This window comes from Excalfactoria chinensis, chromosome 2, assembly GCF_039878825.1.
Source record: "Excalfactoria chinensis isolate bCotChi1 chromosome 2, bCotChi1.hap2, whole genome shotgun sequence".
Taxonomy (NCBI): Eukaryota; Metazoa; Chordata; class Aves; order Galliformes; family Phasianidae; genus Excalfactoria; species Excalfactoria chinensis.
In genome coordinates this window covers 29442612-29460689 of record NC_092826.1, presented here as the reverse complement: position 1 = coordinate 29460689, position 18078 = coordinate 29442612, and the positions used below count along the sequence as shown (strand labels likewise).

Sequence of the window (18078 nt, the reverse complement as noted above, 5' to 3'; positions counted from 1 at the left end):
CAAAACAAACAAACCAACAAACACAAAACACCTTCTCTTTTGGAAATCAATATTTCTTCACACTTTTATATTTAATATCTACTAGTAAAGACTGGTGAGAAATGAATGCAAGGAGTATCAGGCAAAAAAACCCTGACCCTGACATCTAGCTCTATAACCTAGAAATATGAAATCAGAGTTTATAAAAGAAAGCCAAATACTATTTATATCTTCTCAGCCTAAAAATCCCAATATATTTCTCAAAAGGCAAACCAAAGCCTGAAGTTACAAGCTTTTTCTCTGGAGGAAATTTTTAGTAGACTTTTGTTTCTTAGGTAGTAGAATCAGGATTTTCATACCTACTTTGTGCGCAGTCATAAACAAAGGATACTAAAAAAAATTGTCTAATTTAAGGTTATATTCTTAAGAATTAATAAATACTAGTTTGAGGACAGTGGACTTGATGTCCTTGAGAACATATGCAGAAGTCTCTGTCAGTCAGTAGAGGCTGTGTCCCTCAGAAGGGATACATCAGAAGCTCCTCTAAAGCAGAAAAGGCTGAATATAGCCTCCTTAGTTACTAGAATTGGAATTTGGCAAAGATTTGGGCTTTAGAACTCCAATAATTTTCTCTAATACTAAGTCATAATGCTGAAAAATATATATGCTTCTGAAATTAGAAGAAAAAAGTTTTAGGAGGATAATTACACAATTTACAAAGGTCCTGCACCTAGTTAACTAATATGAACTAAGTAAAATCAGGTGTGCATTGTACAGAAAATGAAGTAGAAATCAGTTTTCAGAAAACCCCTTTCTGGATTTCCATATCTGTTATCAAACTAAATATATTTCCTGAGCACTCAGTCTGCTGTACCCATTTGGAAAAGAAGTAGGAATGAGCAAATTATATGAGAGCTTCCTGCTTTCTTCCAAGGTACAAACCAGACCAGGGTTTTTGATCCAGTGTTATTGGCTGAGAACTGGAGAATGAGAAGATCTCTTATAAATAATTTCATTCCTCAGTGCTATACCACATCACATGCAAACTAGAGGAAAGATCTCTGTTGAGTGAGATGTAACAGTTAAACAAAAACTTAATTTTAGCTTTCTGCTGACATCACAATCATTGCACGTAAAAGTCTGGAGATTTAAACAAGCACTTAAAAGTCTGGATAGAATTTTCAGACACGTAGATTTTTCAGTTACCATTTTTACCCTTTCTTCCCTATGGCTCTCTCACAAACTGTACATCTCAGTTCACCAAATGAGAGCCCTCAACATCCCATTAATACCTGAAATCCCTGTAAATGCCCACATAAAGTTATTTCTATTACACTGCAGTAGTTAATACTTTTCTTTTTGCCTCCAACTGTGAATTCAACCTCAGATCAATGTGGATCCAGGGCAGTGAAACCTGATACTGATTCACTCAGTTCATCTTTCCGCCTTTGAACAATAAACTTTTAAGATAACTGCCAGACAAAATATTCTCAAGGAAAACATTGCCATCTGTGCTTATGTTGCTTATTTCCCTTGAAGTCTTCTTGAATGGTTGGAATATCCCTGTCCTGGGGATTCAAAAGTCACTTGTTTGTCATGAATCCACTGCAGACATGTAAAGGATATTGGGATAGACTACTGGTCAGGGACAACATGGTCACAATCCTCTTGTCTTTTTTAAATCAGTAAAATGATATTTGCCAGTAACCTCCAGAAATATATTAATGCATGTTTTCAGTAATAGTACATTTACGATATATCACTAAAAACATTCACTTTATCACCCAGAAGGTACCATTAATGAATATTTTTTCCACCATTCTCAAAATGCGAAGTATTCTGTTTATTTATTTATTTATTTATTTTATTTATTTATTTTCAGGGGGAATTGGATTGGAGAGGCACCATATAAAGTAGGAGTCCCATGTTCTGCTTGCCCTCCAAGCTATGGAGGTTCTTGTACCGACAATCTTTGTTTTCCAGGAGTAACATCAAACTACTTATATTGGTTTAAATAAGTTAATGTTTACATTATTTTTAAAAAACTTGGATGAGTAACAAGAAGCTTGTATATTGAATTTTGCACATATTTTATATAGAGAGATATTGTAATAATACTCTGATGTTTTCTTTTTGTATGCTTTTGTATAATTAGCTTCCATAGTATAGTGTAATTAGTTGTTAACTCTTTGGGATTTATGACTCACATTAGCCCTTTAAGATTAACATTCTGTAAAGGAGAGCAAACTCATTTTCATTTTTGCAAGCGTAGCTTCCTGAAAATAAGGTTCTATTAAAAGCACATTAAAAGGTACTGTCAACTTATACCTAAGATATGCTGTCCTTTTAGAAATAATAGGTTTTGAAAGAGAAGGATCATTGTTTAGTACTGTGTTTTAAAAACTGACTGTCAAGCAGTAATTCTTCCTCACACTGCCAAGTGTTCCTCCCATTTATACCTGTGCTTTCATCTGCAGTGTCAGTGGGACTGTGCAGAGGAAAACATATCTGCAAGAGAAACTGCAGGATATTACCTACCTCATGCACAACTTTAATTCATTTATGGTGTTTCAAGAATTCAGCACACGGCTGCTGCTATCATCAATGATGCCTGTGTGCAGACAGAAAAATTAGACAGAATGAGAAACCATATGGGCCAAGATGCAGTGGCTGTCAATCATGTGCCTAAAACCTGATGTTGATAGAAAGCTATATCACTTTGTATGTATTGGTGTAATCAACACAACCAAACTTTGTATTACTGTGTTTCTGAACACAGTCATAGAAGTATGAATGTGCATTGTCACAGTAGATTTTTCCTGTTCTGGAAGAAAAGAAATATATTGCTACAAAGCAGTGCATATCAGTACATGATCTACATACTACATCTTTCAAACTATTATCTTCCCACTATACATGCTGTTACTGAATCTCATCCACTTGACATTTTCAAGAACAGCTTGGACCTAAAAATAGGTAAGAGGATTTCCAAGTAAAACATTAAAAATTCATCAGTCAACTTTAACACTTTATTTCTTCATTCAGATTAGTGGTAAAGATTCCAAATTTCTAAAGCAATTGACAATGTCCTTTAAAATATATTTCGCTATTTTGTGAAAATATCTGTATGAATTGTTAAAAGACAAATTATTCTCACCTTTTCTATCAAAATCTGAACAGAATGCATAGTATGTACTCACAGAGAGAGAGAGAGTACATTTCCAGCTAGAATTTTGCACAATTAGTTTTCTTCAAAAAAAGACTATAAAAAGAAAGAAATTCAGTGTCTACCACAACTATTGCACTAGTGAAATATTTTTCTTTATATGACAGTCCTTTTGAGGGTGTCTGTCTGAAACAGTCCATCATCCAATGATGTACAATGGTGGCACTATATAAAAAGTTGAAATTGTTCACATTAGCTTTTCTTTTTCTGCATCTAGACACATGTGTGGAGGGGCTGAACTGTACAGCTTGCTGAATATAACAGCTCCTCTTCATTTGCCCTTAGTCTGATTTTTCAGAGAATATCAGCAACTGATCTGTGACTGTTCAGATATTTCTGGTCAATTATGCTTCTCCATGTGACCAGAAATTAACTAGAGAAGTACACTGTCTTAAAAGGTGTCCATGTTCTGGAGGAACAACTCTAATAATATTCTACCTGTATTCACACAATTAGAATACATATGGTTTTCCTTCTGGTTTCAAGGGATCCTGGGTTCAGAAGTGTGAGATCAGCTAAATACTTTGAGTAAAATTCTGTTTTGGGAGTGAAGTATAACCATGTACACATGTATGTATTTGTACTTATGTACACACAGAAATAACTTTATGAGATAAAACTACTAGGTGGGTCACCAGCCCTCAACTAGCACAGTATTTGACAAAGATGCATGAGACAGATAAAAAATTTTTTCCACATAAGAAATCTTCTCAAGGAGTAAAGATAGCACAGATAAAACAGTGCACTTTGACGTTTTCATGTGAAAATACAAGAAAGGATGCAGAGCATAAGCAAAAGTTCAGGTTACACCATGGAACCTATAGCAAAAGGTCTATTGATAAGTGACTATGCACTTTGGAATTTGCAACTTGTATGTTATATGGTACACTTTCCAAACAGGACTAGACATTGTAAATTAATTTATAATTCTGTAATTCAGCTGAAATTATTACAACGGGTATATATGTCATTGTATCTGTTACTTTTTAAGTTGCTAAAATACCTTAATTTTGTGAAATATTTTGTTTTCTGTGGATATAGGAAACTTTGCTTTTAACAAACAGCTATGTAGGTTTTCCTCAACTTCCCATAATGGTGCTAGGAATTAACTACTCATACTGTAATTGATAGCAACAAAAAGGGACCTGGATATAAGCTATTTCATACGAGCAGCTCCTGATAAAACCAGCCATAAGCACTCAAGCATTAGCTGAATATTTTCATTGAATGTAGATGACGGCAGTGAATCAGGCGTTTGATTATGGTGCAAAATTTGTTCTTCCACTTTATTTCATAAATATTTTACGTAAAGCCTTTCTGTATTGTCTAGCTGAACCTCCCCTATTTCTATAATATCTTTGTCTTGGGTTGGATAATGAAAATATCAGAAAAGATCTACTTTGTTTGTGAGTATCAGGGTTGCCTGATTGATTACCTGGCACAAAGTGGTGCTGGAAAAAACAACATTGATATATGCTAAGACTTCAGATGTCTTCAGCAGTGTGTCTGCTATGATATGAATTGAGGAAAGTTCTTGATGAGTTCAAGGTTATTCTGAGGCAAACTAACCCCATTTGCTATTCTCACAGCCATAAATATTTGTGCTTCTTCCAGGCAGAGTAATGTGCCTTTAAAAACAGTCTGGCTGTTGGAGAAATTAGCTCAGACTTTTGTTCTGTTCTAAATACAAAATCATAAAAGCATACACAAACTAGAATAAGGTTAAAATATTTGTTCTCAAAATAATGTGAGAGGTAGAAGAGTAAAAATGGGGTAGTTGATATAATGAACTACTGAGTGTGGCTTTTTACATGAGATTGTGATATTTTTTTGCCTCATTTAAACATCTGAGATGATGATTGATACCTTTTGGTGCTAACCTATATACTCTGGTGCTGAAGTAATACATTATTTTTGTGGAAGAGTAGATTTTCTTCTAATATTACCATATACACTACAGTGTTTTAGAGGTCTTTTCCCATTAAGCATATAATTAATCACTGGGGTGGATTTACTTTCCAAGTTCCTTTCTATGGTTCTTTCAGGTTCTAGTGAGCATTTTATAAGCATCAGAGAGGGAAATGTATTCCTGTTCAAAAACAAACAGCATCCTCTTCTGATCACAATGAGGTGCCTGAGGGAAAAAAATATGGAGAGAGTAACACCTCTGACAGCCGTGATTTCAGAATGATGCTGAGCAGATTTGAGTGATTCCAACTCCTCTCTCTGGGGTAATTAATGACTTCAGAAAATTCAAGCTTGACCTTGCACATTTAGTCTTGAGAAGCTGTGTGTTCCTCTTCTCTGAGATCAGTTTGTTCCCCTCTGAATTTGAGATGAGCTGGATCAAGACTCAGTGAAGACCACGGGAGGCTTGATATAACTTTTGTATGAGTGAGAAAATCTAATTCCATCTGCAAATAGCAAAATGAGACTTCAAGAGCTATCCCTTACCAACACTGGGAAAAACCACAGCAATCTGAAAGAGGAAACTTACCCAGAGAAAAAGTGCTCTATACCACAATTAGGATCTAACGGAAATCATAAATATGTCTATATCCATGTATGTAGTTAGAGGGATAGATAGATAAATATACATATTTATATATTACCTTCAAGGATCCAGTTACAAGCATGAATGCCCTCTTCTGGTTTAGAACGCTAATATATATTTTTTGTTTGATTTTGTCTAACTCCAAAAAGGTTTCGGTTTTTTAGAAAACAAACATATACATTTTGTTTGATTGTTGGTTTTTAAGTTTATGACCTTGATTTTAAAGATGCGTGACTTTGTCCATTTGCTTTAAAAAAAGAGGTCCATCGCATAAATCCTCCAGTTGTTAGCTTTATGTCATTTATAAATACAGTAGTGAATCAAAATTGCATTGGCTGTTGCTTAGCTACCATACAGTGTTCTAAGAGTATGAGGTAAGATAGAGCTATTCAGATGTCAGAGTAATTTTTAGCTGCAGTACTTCAAACAGTTAAGAAAATGTAGAGTGTGGAAAGCAGTCTTACTCAGATACTAGATTCTAATGGTCCTTAATAAAAGTTCAGTTGAAATTTGTCCTTTGTTGTTACATTTCCAAGAAAAACAAACAAACAAACAAACAAACAAACAAAAAAAACACTTGAATTTTTTTCTTCAAGAATGAAATGATCTCATAGAATTTGAGCACACTAATGTGCTTTTTAGAATGGTGCAAAATAGAGAATTCTTGTGCTCTTTTTGTTAGACCACAATTGGTCTGACACAAACTTTCTCATTTGGATTCATAAGGGGAACATTAAATCTCTGTCAGTAGTGATCTGAAATAACCACAGATGTCTCAAACTGCTTTGTTTCATTAGAAAATAGAGCAAAAAGCAAGAAAACATAAGAACAGCCTGTACAGTTAGTTCAAGACAGAGGAATTATTACTAATGATAATTTCAAAATTTTCTTGCTGTGTGACATTCAGTTACTGAGTTTGTCTCAGATATACTTATTTTCTGTTATAGAAGGAGCTTCTGTTCATATTACAAGGGAATGCATTTTAAAATAAGGCATAAAATTTCATAGTTACCCCATTCTACTGAGCTCACCTGACTATGAAGTGTGAGAATACTAGGCTGAAATTGTTGTGGTTCAGTATTTTCTTCTGCCAAGAGAGAAAATTCAGAGTGAAAGAGATTTTACTATATTTTAAGCATTTGTAATTTATCATTTGACTATCGGGCAGAAAATTCTTTTAAAATCCTATGTACTGAAAATCCATGTAAATTATTCTTGGGATATTTTGGCTGGCAGGAGAAGAGAGGGAACATCCCTCATGTTATATGTGTAGCTCACAGCAGGAATCCTTCAAAACACTCAGCTGTTTATCATGCTGCAAACTCATTATAGCTTCAGGATGTCATCATGTAAGTCAGTAATCATCTTAGATACAATAACTCAAGTAAGAAGCCTGTTCCTTAAGAGTGAATGGTAATATTGGAATCTAATAACTCTGAGGAGTTAAACATCATGTTTCATGTAGGGTGCTTTTGAGTAATCAAAATGGTGCTTAAAGGCAGGGTTCATTTAACAAACAAACCATTTACAGTTGCTTTTCTACTTCTATCTGCAATAAGGACGGAAGATTTTTCTGAGGACTGGAAATGCTGAGGATTGGAAAATGATGACATTTCTATGCTTTCTATGTGAACCCAAGCCAAAAACTTGTTAAGTATTTATACAGTAAAATGTCCTTTTCTCCCTCTAATTATAGATTGTCATTATTTCTTGTTTAGATTTTATTATTATTATTACTAAGCAGGTGGGATTGCATCTGGTTTTTCAGAGAAGAAAGCTTGTTTTGTTACACATCTTACAGTGAATGTATCAATATAATATTTTTTTCATACTGTCATAAGATGCTATATACATGTTATATCTGAGATATAAATTTGTATCCCTGTTTCAATTTTTGATGCTCTGAAACTATACAGAAATGTACATCATTTTGTTCTATTTTGTAACATCTATTCAATTAAATAAATGAGTAAAATGATCAGTATTTACACTTGATGGTATTTGGAGACATCTTTTGTTGTTTCTTTTGTTGATTTCCTCCCCAGAGAAGATAAGTTTTCAGGGAGCTGGTAAAAGGCGTATCTGAACTGCATTTAAATTCAGTTAAAGTACATCTATATGTGTGTATGCACAGAAACACTTGAACTCTGACGCATACTTTAAATCTATATTTTAGTCTCCAAAATGTTGACATTTAATAGGCAGCACTGAAAGTCTGAACTACCCAGTAGAGTTTGTGGTCAGGGGATGATTTCTTATGTGCTTTTGGCTAGGATGACAAATCAGAAGCCTGTTCAAAGGCACTGTCCAACTTTTGGTTTGGATACAGTTAATTTTCTTCATAGTAGCTGGTATGGCTAAGTATTTTGGATTTATGATGAGGATAGCCATGATAGCACACTGATGATTTAGTTGTTACAGAATAGTGCTTGCACAGAGTCAAGGACTTTTCTATTTCTGGTAATTACCCTGCCAGAAAAGAGCTGGGGGTGCACAAGGAGCTGAGAGATTACAGAACCAGAGCAGCTGGCCCAAACTGGTGAAAGGGATATTCCATGCCATGTGGTGTCTTGCTTGGCAATAAAAGCTGGAATAAAGAGGGAGAAGAGGGAGGATGTTCAGAGTGATGACATTTGTATTCCCAAGAAACTGCTAGGTGTGATAAGCTCCAGTTACCTGGGAGTGGCTGAACATCTGCCTGCCCATGGGATGTTATAAATCCTGATTTTGCTTTACTCGTACAGACAGTTTTTGCTTTAACTCCCTAGGCAACTGTAAAGGGATTATGTCAAATGTATGTAGATGGCCAATAACATTCACTTTTGTTTCCCATCTTCCTCATCTGAGCCCAGTACAATTTGAACTACTACTACTACTGCTACTTAAAATCAAACAAACAACAACAACAAAAAACAAAAAACACAGGTTCTTTTGCAGAACTGCTTACATTTGGATAGACTTGATTTGATTTCTTGTTCTCCTATCTTGCTTCTCTTTCATCTTTCTCTTGAACTATGAATTGTTCTGCAGTTTTTGGAAAGAACATTATAAGGCAAATCAATCCATTTCAATTTTTTCATTTTCTCTAGTTGTCCTTTTTTCTATGTCTGAGACTGAAACAGAATTGACCACTGGGCTTCCTACAAGTCCAAAGTCTGAGAATCCTAGTTTTCTAATCAAGGTTTCCATCAATTTCAGACCTTCATTTTCACACCTACAGGAACCAGGATGTGGAGGGGCAGATTTGTATTTGACTCCCCCATATTATGGAAGCTGATTGTAGCTGGGATGTGTGATCTCGGATTTTGGGAATTAAAAATCAGTCCCCCTACTCTTCCCCATGCAGAGTCCACAGTTCAGATACATGACCAGGTGATCTAAACTTTTACTTTGACAGGAGGAATGGGCATCACTTTAGACAGAAGGTAACAATTCCACATGTTGTAATTGACTTGAGCTTGGGTTGTCTCGTATCATTCAATGTGCAGCAGTTATTGTCAGTCTAGGATCCACTTATGTAAATTAATGGATTCAGTTTTGTATATTTTTTTTTTCTGGAGAAAATGTCTGCCATGTCAAGACAATATGTATCTACAGAGTGGCAACTCCATATACCCACAAATAATTAATGTGGCATCCCAGCCACATGAATTGACACAAGTGTTGAAGAAAGGCAGCTTCTTTATGAAAGCATGCAGATATTTGTTTTATATATATATATTTTTTTTGATTGATGTTAAGCTTATTTTCTTTCAAGTTGGCAACACAAATAACTGATTATTTATTTCTTTATTTGTTTATTGTATGTCCAAAACTCTGCCTTCTTTCTTATTTTGCAGTCCATACACTTTTGGTCCTAGAGTGCTGTTTTATAGTTTTCTGTAGACTTTGGCAACAGTGAGTGACAGTAGTTTCAACAAACATGAACCTTATGCAGTGATAGGAGGTTTTTCCAATATAGATTGCATTCAGTCTCCTATGTAACTGAGTGCATTGAAATTTATCTTTATTAGACACCATGGTGGATGAATTTACAGATCATTTTGTATCATTTTACAAACATGTTGAACAGAGTACAGAGAGGGGTGGGTTAATATCCAAATAGGAGTAAATGTATTTATGTTGTTTAAATACTTTTTTTTTACTCCAAACTTTGAATATCCTTGTGGTCATGCAGGCACTGTAGAACTCCTGGCTTGATGCTTTTGGTTGGATTCAAGTTTGGCATATTTTTTTTTCTGCAGCATTCTCCAAGGAGTCTCTGTATCTTTGTTTTTTTGGATCAGTTATGTTGATAAATTCTTCATACTTAATGGGATCTAACTGATGATCTTGCCATATAAAATTATCTTATGTTTTCTGCTTTTATCACAAGGAACTGGGTTTTGTTTTTTGTTTGTTTGTTTTTACCTTTTCTCAAAATCTCCAGCTCTTTCCAGAGTTGCATACAGTTCTAGATACCTTCTCCAGTCCTTCCCAATAGAAGATATGAATTCTGATTCTTACACTATATACAAATTTTCCATTTCCAGTGAGAAAAAAAAATAAAATCTTATGTGCCAAACATAACTGAGATGGAAGTCTACAAAGAAATGGTCTCCTTGAGGGTGTGTTGATTGTGCACAGACATGTCGTCTATTTTCCTATGGGTGATGCCAGAATCTTGCTGATATATCAGACATAGAAAAATACTTGGCATTAGTAAACTCCTGAAGGATTTTTCCTCTGTCAGGTAGTGGAAAATATTCCTCTTTTACATATCCATTCGATTATTTTAGGAATGATCAAAAGCAAAAGTAAGCAAGCACATTGTTTTCCACAATGACCAGTGTTTGTCTATTTTATCTATCCTTTTAACATCCCTGCAAGTCAATGAGAGCTGTTTACCATAATGTAGGTACAGCATATAGCTCAGTAAGCAGTAAGGATGGAATGCTCCAAGAGTGGCTTAAAAACAAATATCTTTGGAAACCCCAGCATACCATTATTTCCTTGCTGGGCAAGACAAAATGGGCCTTGCAGCTAGATCTTGTAGTGATGTAGAAGCCTCTGCTTCTTTGGTTTCTGTTTCACCTGCTTCCACAACTATATCATGAAACTTTCACAGCAGTATAGCCTTGACAGTGGTATGACAAAGCTTCCAGAAAAAGTCATGAATGAAACACCTTTCAAACTGCATTGCAACTGAAGAGCCTCAGGAAGGACAAATCTTTCCCACTGCTGCAATCCTAAGAGATACCTTTGGAAACTCAGCTCAAGGTGAAGGCACTCACCATGGGTATCTAAATGTGACATAACTTGTCTGGATGACACACGACAGTGAACAGTCCTCTTTACCTCGAAAACAGAGTCAAATTCCATACCTGTTTTGATTCTCTTTTTCCAAACACAAACTTTCTTCTTAAGAACAATGGACTGACATGCTTTTAATACAAACATAGATGTTCTTTACTGATATTCTATTAGTTTCTATCATTTTCATTATTCACCCCTGCATGTAATTTGTGTATTCTTTCATAGAAATAATCTCACACTGGTTTTTATCCACTTACCTTCAATTACCCATTGTTTCTCTGGCAATTTTAAGTGGAATGCTTCAGGAAAAATTAAAGATAACCTTTTGGCTCTCTTTCCTTCTATATGTATCATTCTATTTGTATTCCATGTCAAAAATTGTTTTAGCTGCAGTCTGTAACTTCTGACATATACATAGATTTTCACTTTTGTGGATTCTTTTCAGGTTTTTATTCCTCCTTAAAAGGTATTTTCTTTTTATCTTAAAGACATTTTATTCTTCAGGCCCTTCTGAGAGGTTTATGGCAGTTAGAATAGCTTCTGATGGAGGCAATTCTCCTCCTTTCCAACCATGTTGCCTATCTGCCCTCGGACATTCTCTCTCTTTTCTATCACCATTAGAACTTATCACTCATGTTCCATGGATGCTGATGCCATCGAAATATCTTTTGATATCTTGGCTCTGTTTGAGAAAGGGGATTGAAGCAAATGACCTCTAGAGGTCCCTTTCGGTTTCAACCATTTAGTGATTCTGTAATTCCTGCTGCTTTCAAGAGATTTTTTTATTTATTTTTTTCCCCATTTGGTATCATTGTTTCCATTGTATGTTAATAACTTCAGAGCCCCTACCATTTGGTGGTACTTTCCTGGAAAATATTCTCTTAAACACTGCCATTTAGGTGTGTTTACTAGTATACAGACCTGTAGCTATGAAATCAAACACCAACCCTTTTGAAATCAGTATTTTATTTCAGTACACTTCCAGATAATGCACTTAACATGCATTTTCTGACTAACGTTAAAAGGCAGGTAGGCAAGTAATGAGAAACTACTGCTGAGCAGCCAGGTATGCAAGATTCATGCAAGAGGAGAAAAGGAAAACAAAAGCAGTCTCCCTGTGTTGCTTGGACATTTAACTAGAAGAGTAACAAATCTCAGGACCAGCTCTCAGGATGACGCCTGATGTAAACAGTGATTTTAGCTTAAACACAGACAGTAAAATGCAATGGTCCTGGGAACATAGACTAGAACTCACCTACCACTGAGAAAGAACCTGAATGGAGGGTTATCATGTTCTCTCATTAACCATTACATATAATAAGTGAACCCTCAAAAGAATAAAGTAGAAGCTAGATCTGAAACCTGTTTTTACATTACTTGTTCATATAGACAGTTTCAAAAATGGAACTGGAAATAAACCCAAACATTTTAAACTAACATGTATGCTCTCTTGGGTGTTTTGAAAAATGAAGAAATATCTCAACAGAGAAGCATGGGCCTTATTCTAGATAGGTGGGGGAAGAAGTGAAGTGAGCTCCCTACTGAAGGCCAGATTTTGTCACTTTTATTTCAGTTGTGTAGTTGAAAGGGTTACTGGCTGAATTTAATGGAATTAAGGGTAGAGTAAGATAATACAGTGGTAAAGTCATGGTGGCAAATCACAGACTGCGCTATTTATCTGTGCGTGTAAAAGTATATGCAGATCAGCACATATTCCTAAGCTTTCACATTCCTTATCCATGAAAAGTTTGGCAAATCTTAACATTACTACAGAGAGTATATTTCAGTCCATAGAATTTACATCGTAACTTTTTTCCCCTGTGCCTTAGCCAAGCCTCACCATGTGTGTGTGTTAGAAACCCTTGACAAAAGCCAGCTGAGGGCTGAAATGTAGGGAATTTGCCCTCTTCACCCTTATGAATAAATCTTTCTTTAAAAGCAAGGAAAAAATCCTCTTGGCTTGGAATATCTCAGCATGCTGACTGTGCACAAACCAGGGTTGGAATAATTGTGCATTACTGTGATTTGTTTTTGTATTGACTCCTTGTCATGTTTTAAAAAAAGAATGCAAAAATTAAAATTTCTTATTGCTGTGCACCCCATGCTTGCCACACAGTTAAGGAGGGAGAGCTGCTAGCTTTCAGGAAATGCCAGGCAGATTTTTTTTTTTTTACCAATTCATTCAAAAACCTGTAACATTCCTGCAGGTTGCCCAGATTGCCTGTGGTGTCTCCTTCCATGGAGATATTCAAGACTTGTCTGGATCCCCGCCTGTGCAACCTATTGTAGGGTACCTGCTTTAGTAGGGGGGTTGGACTTGATATCTCCTGAGGTCCCTTCCATCCCCTGCAATTCTATGTGGTTCTGTGATTTGCTTGACTTGAGAAGGAGCACTAGGGAAGCACTCAGTGCAATTTTAGCTGCCTGTCTCTTCATGGATCACAAGTGAATACTCTGCAAGCTACATCTGAAGAACTCTTTCTGTAAGTGATATCACATGGATGCAAGGTCTGGAAAAAACTCATTTTTTTTTTTCAGTCTGTGCCTACTGAAGTATAACCTATGCAGTGAAAGAACTAATACTTGTTCCTCTGCAACTGCTGGCACCTATGGGGCCAGGACAGCTGCAGGCCTATGAAGAGAGCTCAGAGGGAAGAAAAAAAAAACTTCCATAATATCTAAGTTAAAATGTTATCACTGTTGTTGCTCGAGCCATTAGTACAACAAGATAACCTTAGTTTTCCTGCAGTTTAAAGATGAATTTTCATTACTTGTGACTAATATAAGCTTTCTCTTGTTCATGCAGTTATTATTATAACCAGAGATGTTATTTCATGTTCCGTCCTATCCCTTAAATTAAAGAGCTTTCAGTGAGGCACAACTCCATTGATCTGATTTGGCACCTTCCCAGACAGCAAAGTCTGCCAGTGACTGTGATGGGAGGTGGTTCAGTTCTGCCTAGCCATGTGCATTGTGGAAGCAGCACTTCACATTGCTCTCTTTCCTGCCATGCTACACCATGGCTAGGGTCTGTGAGAGCTGATCAGAAGCGTGAACACAGATGGATAAGACCACAACTTTAAAGAAGCACTCTAAAATATGAGGAAATCCAGAGTATGCTTCTGCTGTGTATGTATGTGGTAGGTTTTCCACAATATCCCTCTAACACTTTGAGTCTACTATACAAATCTTGTTGAAAATGTGGTAGAACAGGGGCCTCACAAAGCAGTACTTCAAAACTTGTGCTTCTTATGGCTTAAGGTCCACCAGCAAAATCATACTTCTCTTTTGCTCCTGGTACCTGGCTCTTCTGTCTTTTTAAAACTGTACTGTCCCTGCAACAAGAGAAGCTACAGCTACAAGAAATCAGAGACTAAACCCTGAGGAACCAGTTTTGTTATGGGAGGTATAGAAGAAAGAAACAGTTGTTCTCTGTACCATTAAACCTGAGATGTGCTGGAAGAAATGGGCTCCAAACTCATCTGTCATGTGTTCCCTCTCTCTGTTAATTCTAGACATAGCCATCAGATGGTAAATTTGTTCCACTTAAAAGTCAAGTCTGTATCTATCATTTCACTTTCACCTAGGAGGCAAGTATAATCAAAAGTTTAATGGCAATATTAGCAACTCAAACACTTAGACAAGCTGCATGTCCATAAAGAAAATAATTGCTTAAATACAGCTGGATAAATAGCATACGTAGATGAAAAGAGATGACACATCTTAGCATCTGGCCAGTCTCATTCTTGACAAGGTCCACTGAAAATAAATATACAAATCTATACCAAATAGCCTACGGGTCCACATTTTCCTGAATAGTTTCATTCTCCTTCAGCTTGATAGAGATGTCTTTTTGAGACATTTTTGAGAAGAGAAATTAGCTCATTTATTAGAAGGAATATATTTTCTTGAATTTGTTCTCAGACTGCACACGCTCAGGTGATTAAAAATACATCTGCCACTTCCTTCAAGAAGTAGCTTCTTCTTACGTTTTGAAAGCTAAAACATGCATACATCCAAAATGTGCACCTTGAATCTTTACATCCTAAAAAGTAGAAAGTGTGATCCTACTGTACGTATTTATTTATTTATTTCCCGAGTTTTCTATCACTTGCTGCCCAAATCAGAAGATGTTGTTAAACACAAAGGCAATGTGTAATTGTGACTGGATCTAGAGATTAGAATTTGTGGAAGAACTCAACATTACGGTTTGGGAATTGTTTGTTTGTAGGTACACTTGCTTAAAGATTTTGCATAAAAAATGAATCTGGTAGATAAGTAAGAATAAGGAAGAACAAGAAGTAAAGATAGAGCTGAAGGATTTCCTCAACAAAGCAGGATGATTTCAAACCAGCCATAGAGATTAGAAGCCAAGAGAAGGCAGAAATCGGAGAATGTGAGAGAAAAAGGAATTGCATAAAAGGTAGAAGGCAGAATAAAGATGATAGAGACATGCCTATTAGGTTTAACTGAAGTGACAGTTAAAAGAATTCTCTAGTTCAGATTATCTACTGGCAATGATAATCCATTTTTGGTAAAATCATTTTTAATCCCTGAAACTTATAATTCTACAGTCTCTTTTTTACATACCAAAATAACCTTTCTCCCACATTCAGTATCACTCTATCATTAGCACTGTTATTTCAACTTTTCATTTTGAAAAACATTCAGCCCTCTAATAGTCAGTCAGGGCCAGAAGATTTATTTTATCCCTGTTTTAAAAGAAAATGGTATTAGAAGCCAAAGTTTATAGAAGAAGAGTGCAGAGGAGTAGTTCCAGTACACATCATTTTTTTCTAAATGCAGCTAGGGTACAAGATAAGTCAGACATATGAAGCACAAGACAGCACTGAACAAAAGAAAGAAGTGATGCATTGGTAAGACCATTCCTGCCTTGGTAGGGAGACAGTTTAATGATGTAATGTATCTTTTCTGATAGTAATTCTGACTGAGCAAGCTAAGAAAAAATAAGGATACAAATGAAGCCAGTGCTACACTGAAATATCCACCTCCTTAAAAGGGTCAAAGGCTAAGGCATGGTTTCTTCTTCCTTCAGTGTCCATGATGGATCACAGGCACTGCTGCCTAATTTCATATTTAAGACATCTCCCCTCTTTCCTGAGCAGTTGGCTTTCTTCCTTCCCCTAAAGCTAGCTCCTGTTAAAAGGCATTTTGGGGAATTTTAGAGTTCTCTTTTAAGGTTTTTGTTTTAGTTAGAGACATGCTTGGTTGGCCAGCTGCTTTCCATTCTCACGTCAGTTTTATACCACTGAGTTCCACTCCTTTCCTTTTTCCTGGGGGTTCTGGTTTCCATACGTGTAGGAGAGAAAAAAAATTAAAAAAAAGAATGGTCTAGATATTTTGTCCACCTCTCTGCTTCCTCATTTTCTCACTTCTCTACTGCAGAATGTGGAGTCACCACCTGTTTCTGGTAGTTAAGGATACTCATTAACTCAGCAAAGCCTCAAGGGCTGGCAGTCAGCCTGGAAGGGGGTTTGTACCACTGGCTTCAGTGGGATAAAGAGCCCTGTTATGTTCAGTCTTCAGAAAATGTGAATGGCAGACACAGTTTCCAGATTGTGTTCATTATTAGTTACGAATCACAGCATTTGCTGCTTGTGGAGATTGACTGAAAGGAAAGATTAATTAACTCAGCTGCTAATTTGATCAATCAGTTCTTGTTTTGGAATAAATAAATAAATAAATAAATAAATAAATGTGGGCCACTTAAGTTTTTGTATTTTTACCCTACCCAGGAACATTTAAAGCACAGGTAAGAATTTGACTGTGTTGCCATTGGTGCTAGAGTAACATCCAACTACAGTCTGCCATGTATAAACTTCCCTCCACTGTCTATATTCCTGTGAAAACACAATGAAAATGATATGGTGAATTTCATATAGACAGAAGGAATTGTTTTTAGAAAAGGAAGAGATTATTTCTATAATGAACTGTAATCTGAATTGTTAGTTAATACGAACACAAGATTCAAATATTTTGGGGAACTGTAGTGATAAGAAAGAAGGAGTTATCACATTTCAAATGAATGCATTTGAAACAAGTGTAATTAAAGTCTGTGTAGCTCAGGATAACATCTTATTTTCTACATATGTTGCTTCCAAGCAAATGACTTCTTTATTAATGCTCTCATGCTAGCATCAGTCCAACTGTGGGAGCTTTTAGCAGAGGGAGCATGTCATATTCATGAGTTGAAAGTTTTGAAATGGGAAGAAAAAAAATCTACAAAAGGTAAAGGGTCTGAACTATGGTTTCACTATATAGTAAACCTCCTTGTTGTCTGTCTACTTAGTGAGGTGCAAGTAAGAAAATATCTTGAAGATCACGTGAAAACCAACATGACTCATCTAAGATAATTTCACCACCCACTATTCTTCCTTTAAACAATGTGTGTCTAGAGAACTGTGTGTAAATTCATGAGACACAGTACTGCAGCTGTCATCACAGCAAGTCAGACAATATAAGAATCTTTTCTTCAGAAGCTGTATTAGCCAAAATATATATGTTTTTATTGCTGTTTAATTGTGTAATATTTGTGTTGGACTAACAGCATAAAGTGCCGGGGCTGTGCAATGTAGCACATTTTATGCTGCTCCTGGAGTGATAATGATTGTATTTCTTCCAGTTTTGTCATTCTCGTTGTGTAACCTACAATTTTCACCAGTGTATATTTCCTCTCATTATTTATTAATGTATCTTATAATCAGATATTACAAAATCCTATAAATGAACAGTTTGTACAAAATCTGTAAGTGGAATGTCTGTAAGTAGAATGCCTCCCAAATAAAACCTAGGAATTGTTTTAAAATGGCAGAATACTAAAGAGCTGTGATAGGAACCTTAAGACTCCAGCTGGCTCTTTCCTGTCAGTGTTTTTCTAACAATTTGCCTGATGGTCCTCTGTGGGATCTCAGGTGATTCTTCTGGCAGATGCAGTGAGCGTAAGGAGTTCAAAAGCTAGAGCCCAAAAAGTCAGAGTTAAACAATTTGCCTTCTTATCCACAAA

General features: G+C 36.0%; 1 protein-coding gene across 1 annotated transcript in view; it reads left to right on the top strand.

Moving 5' to 3' along the window:
• PI15 (peptidase inhibitor 15) overlaps window positions 1-7650 on the top strand; it is a 28084-nt gene extending 20434 nt beyond the window's left edge. The window contains exon 6 of the mRNA XM_072328966.1: window positions 1862-7650. Coding sequence (XP_072185067.1) covers window positions 1862-1997 — 136 coding nt within the window. The 3' untranslated portion in view covers window positions 1998-7650. The remainder of the gene's footprint in view (window positions 1-1861) is intronic.
• The last annotated feature ends 10428 nt before the right edge of the window (window positions 7651-18078 follow it).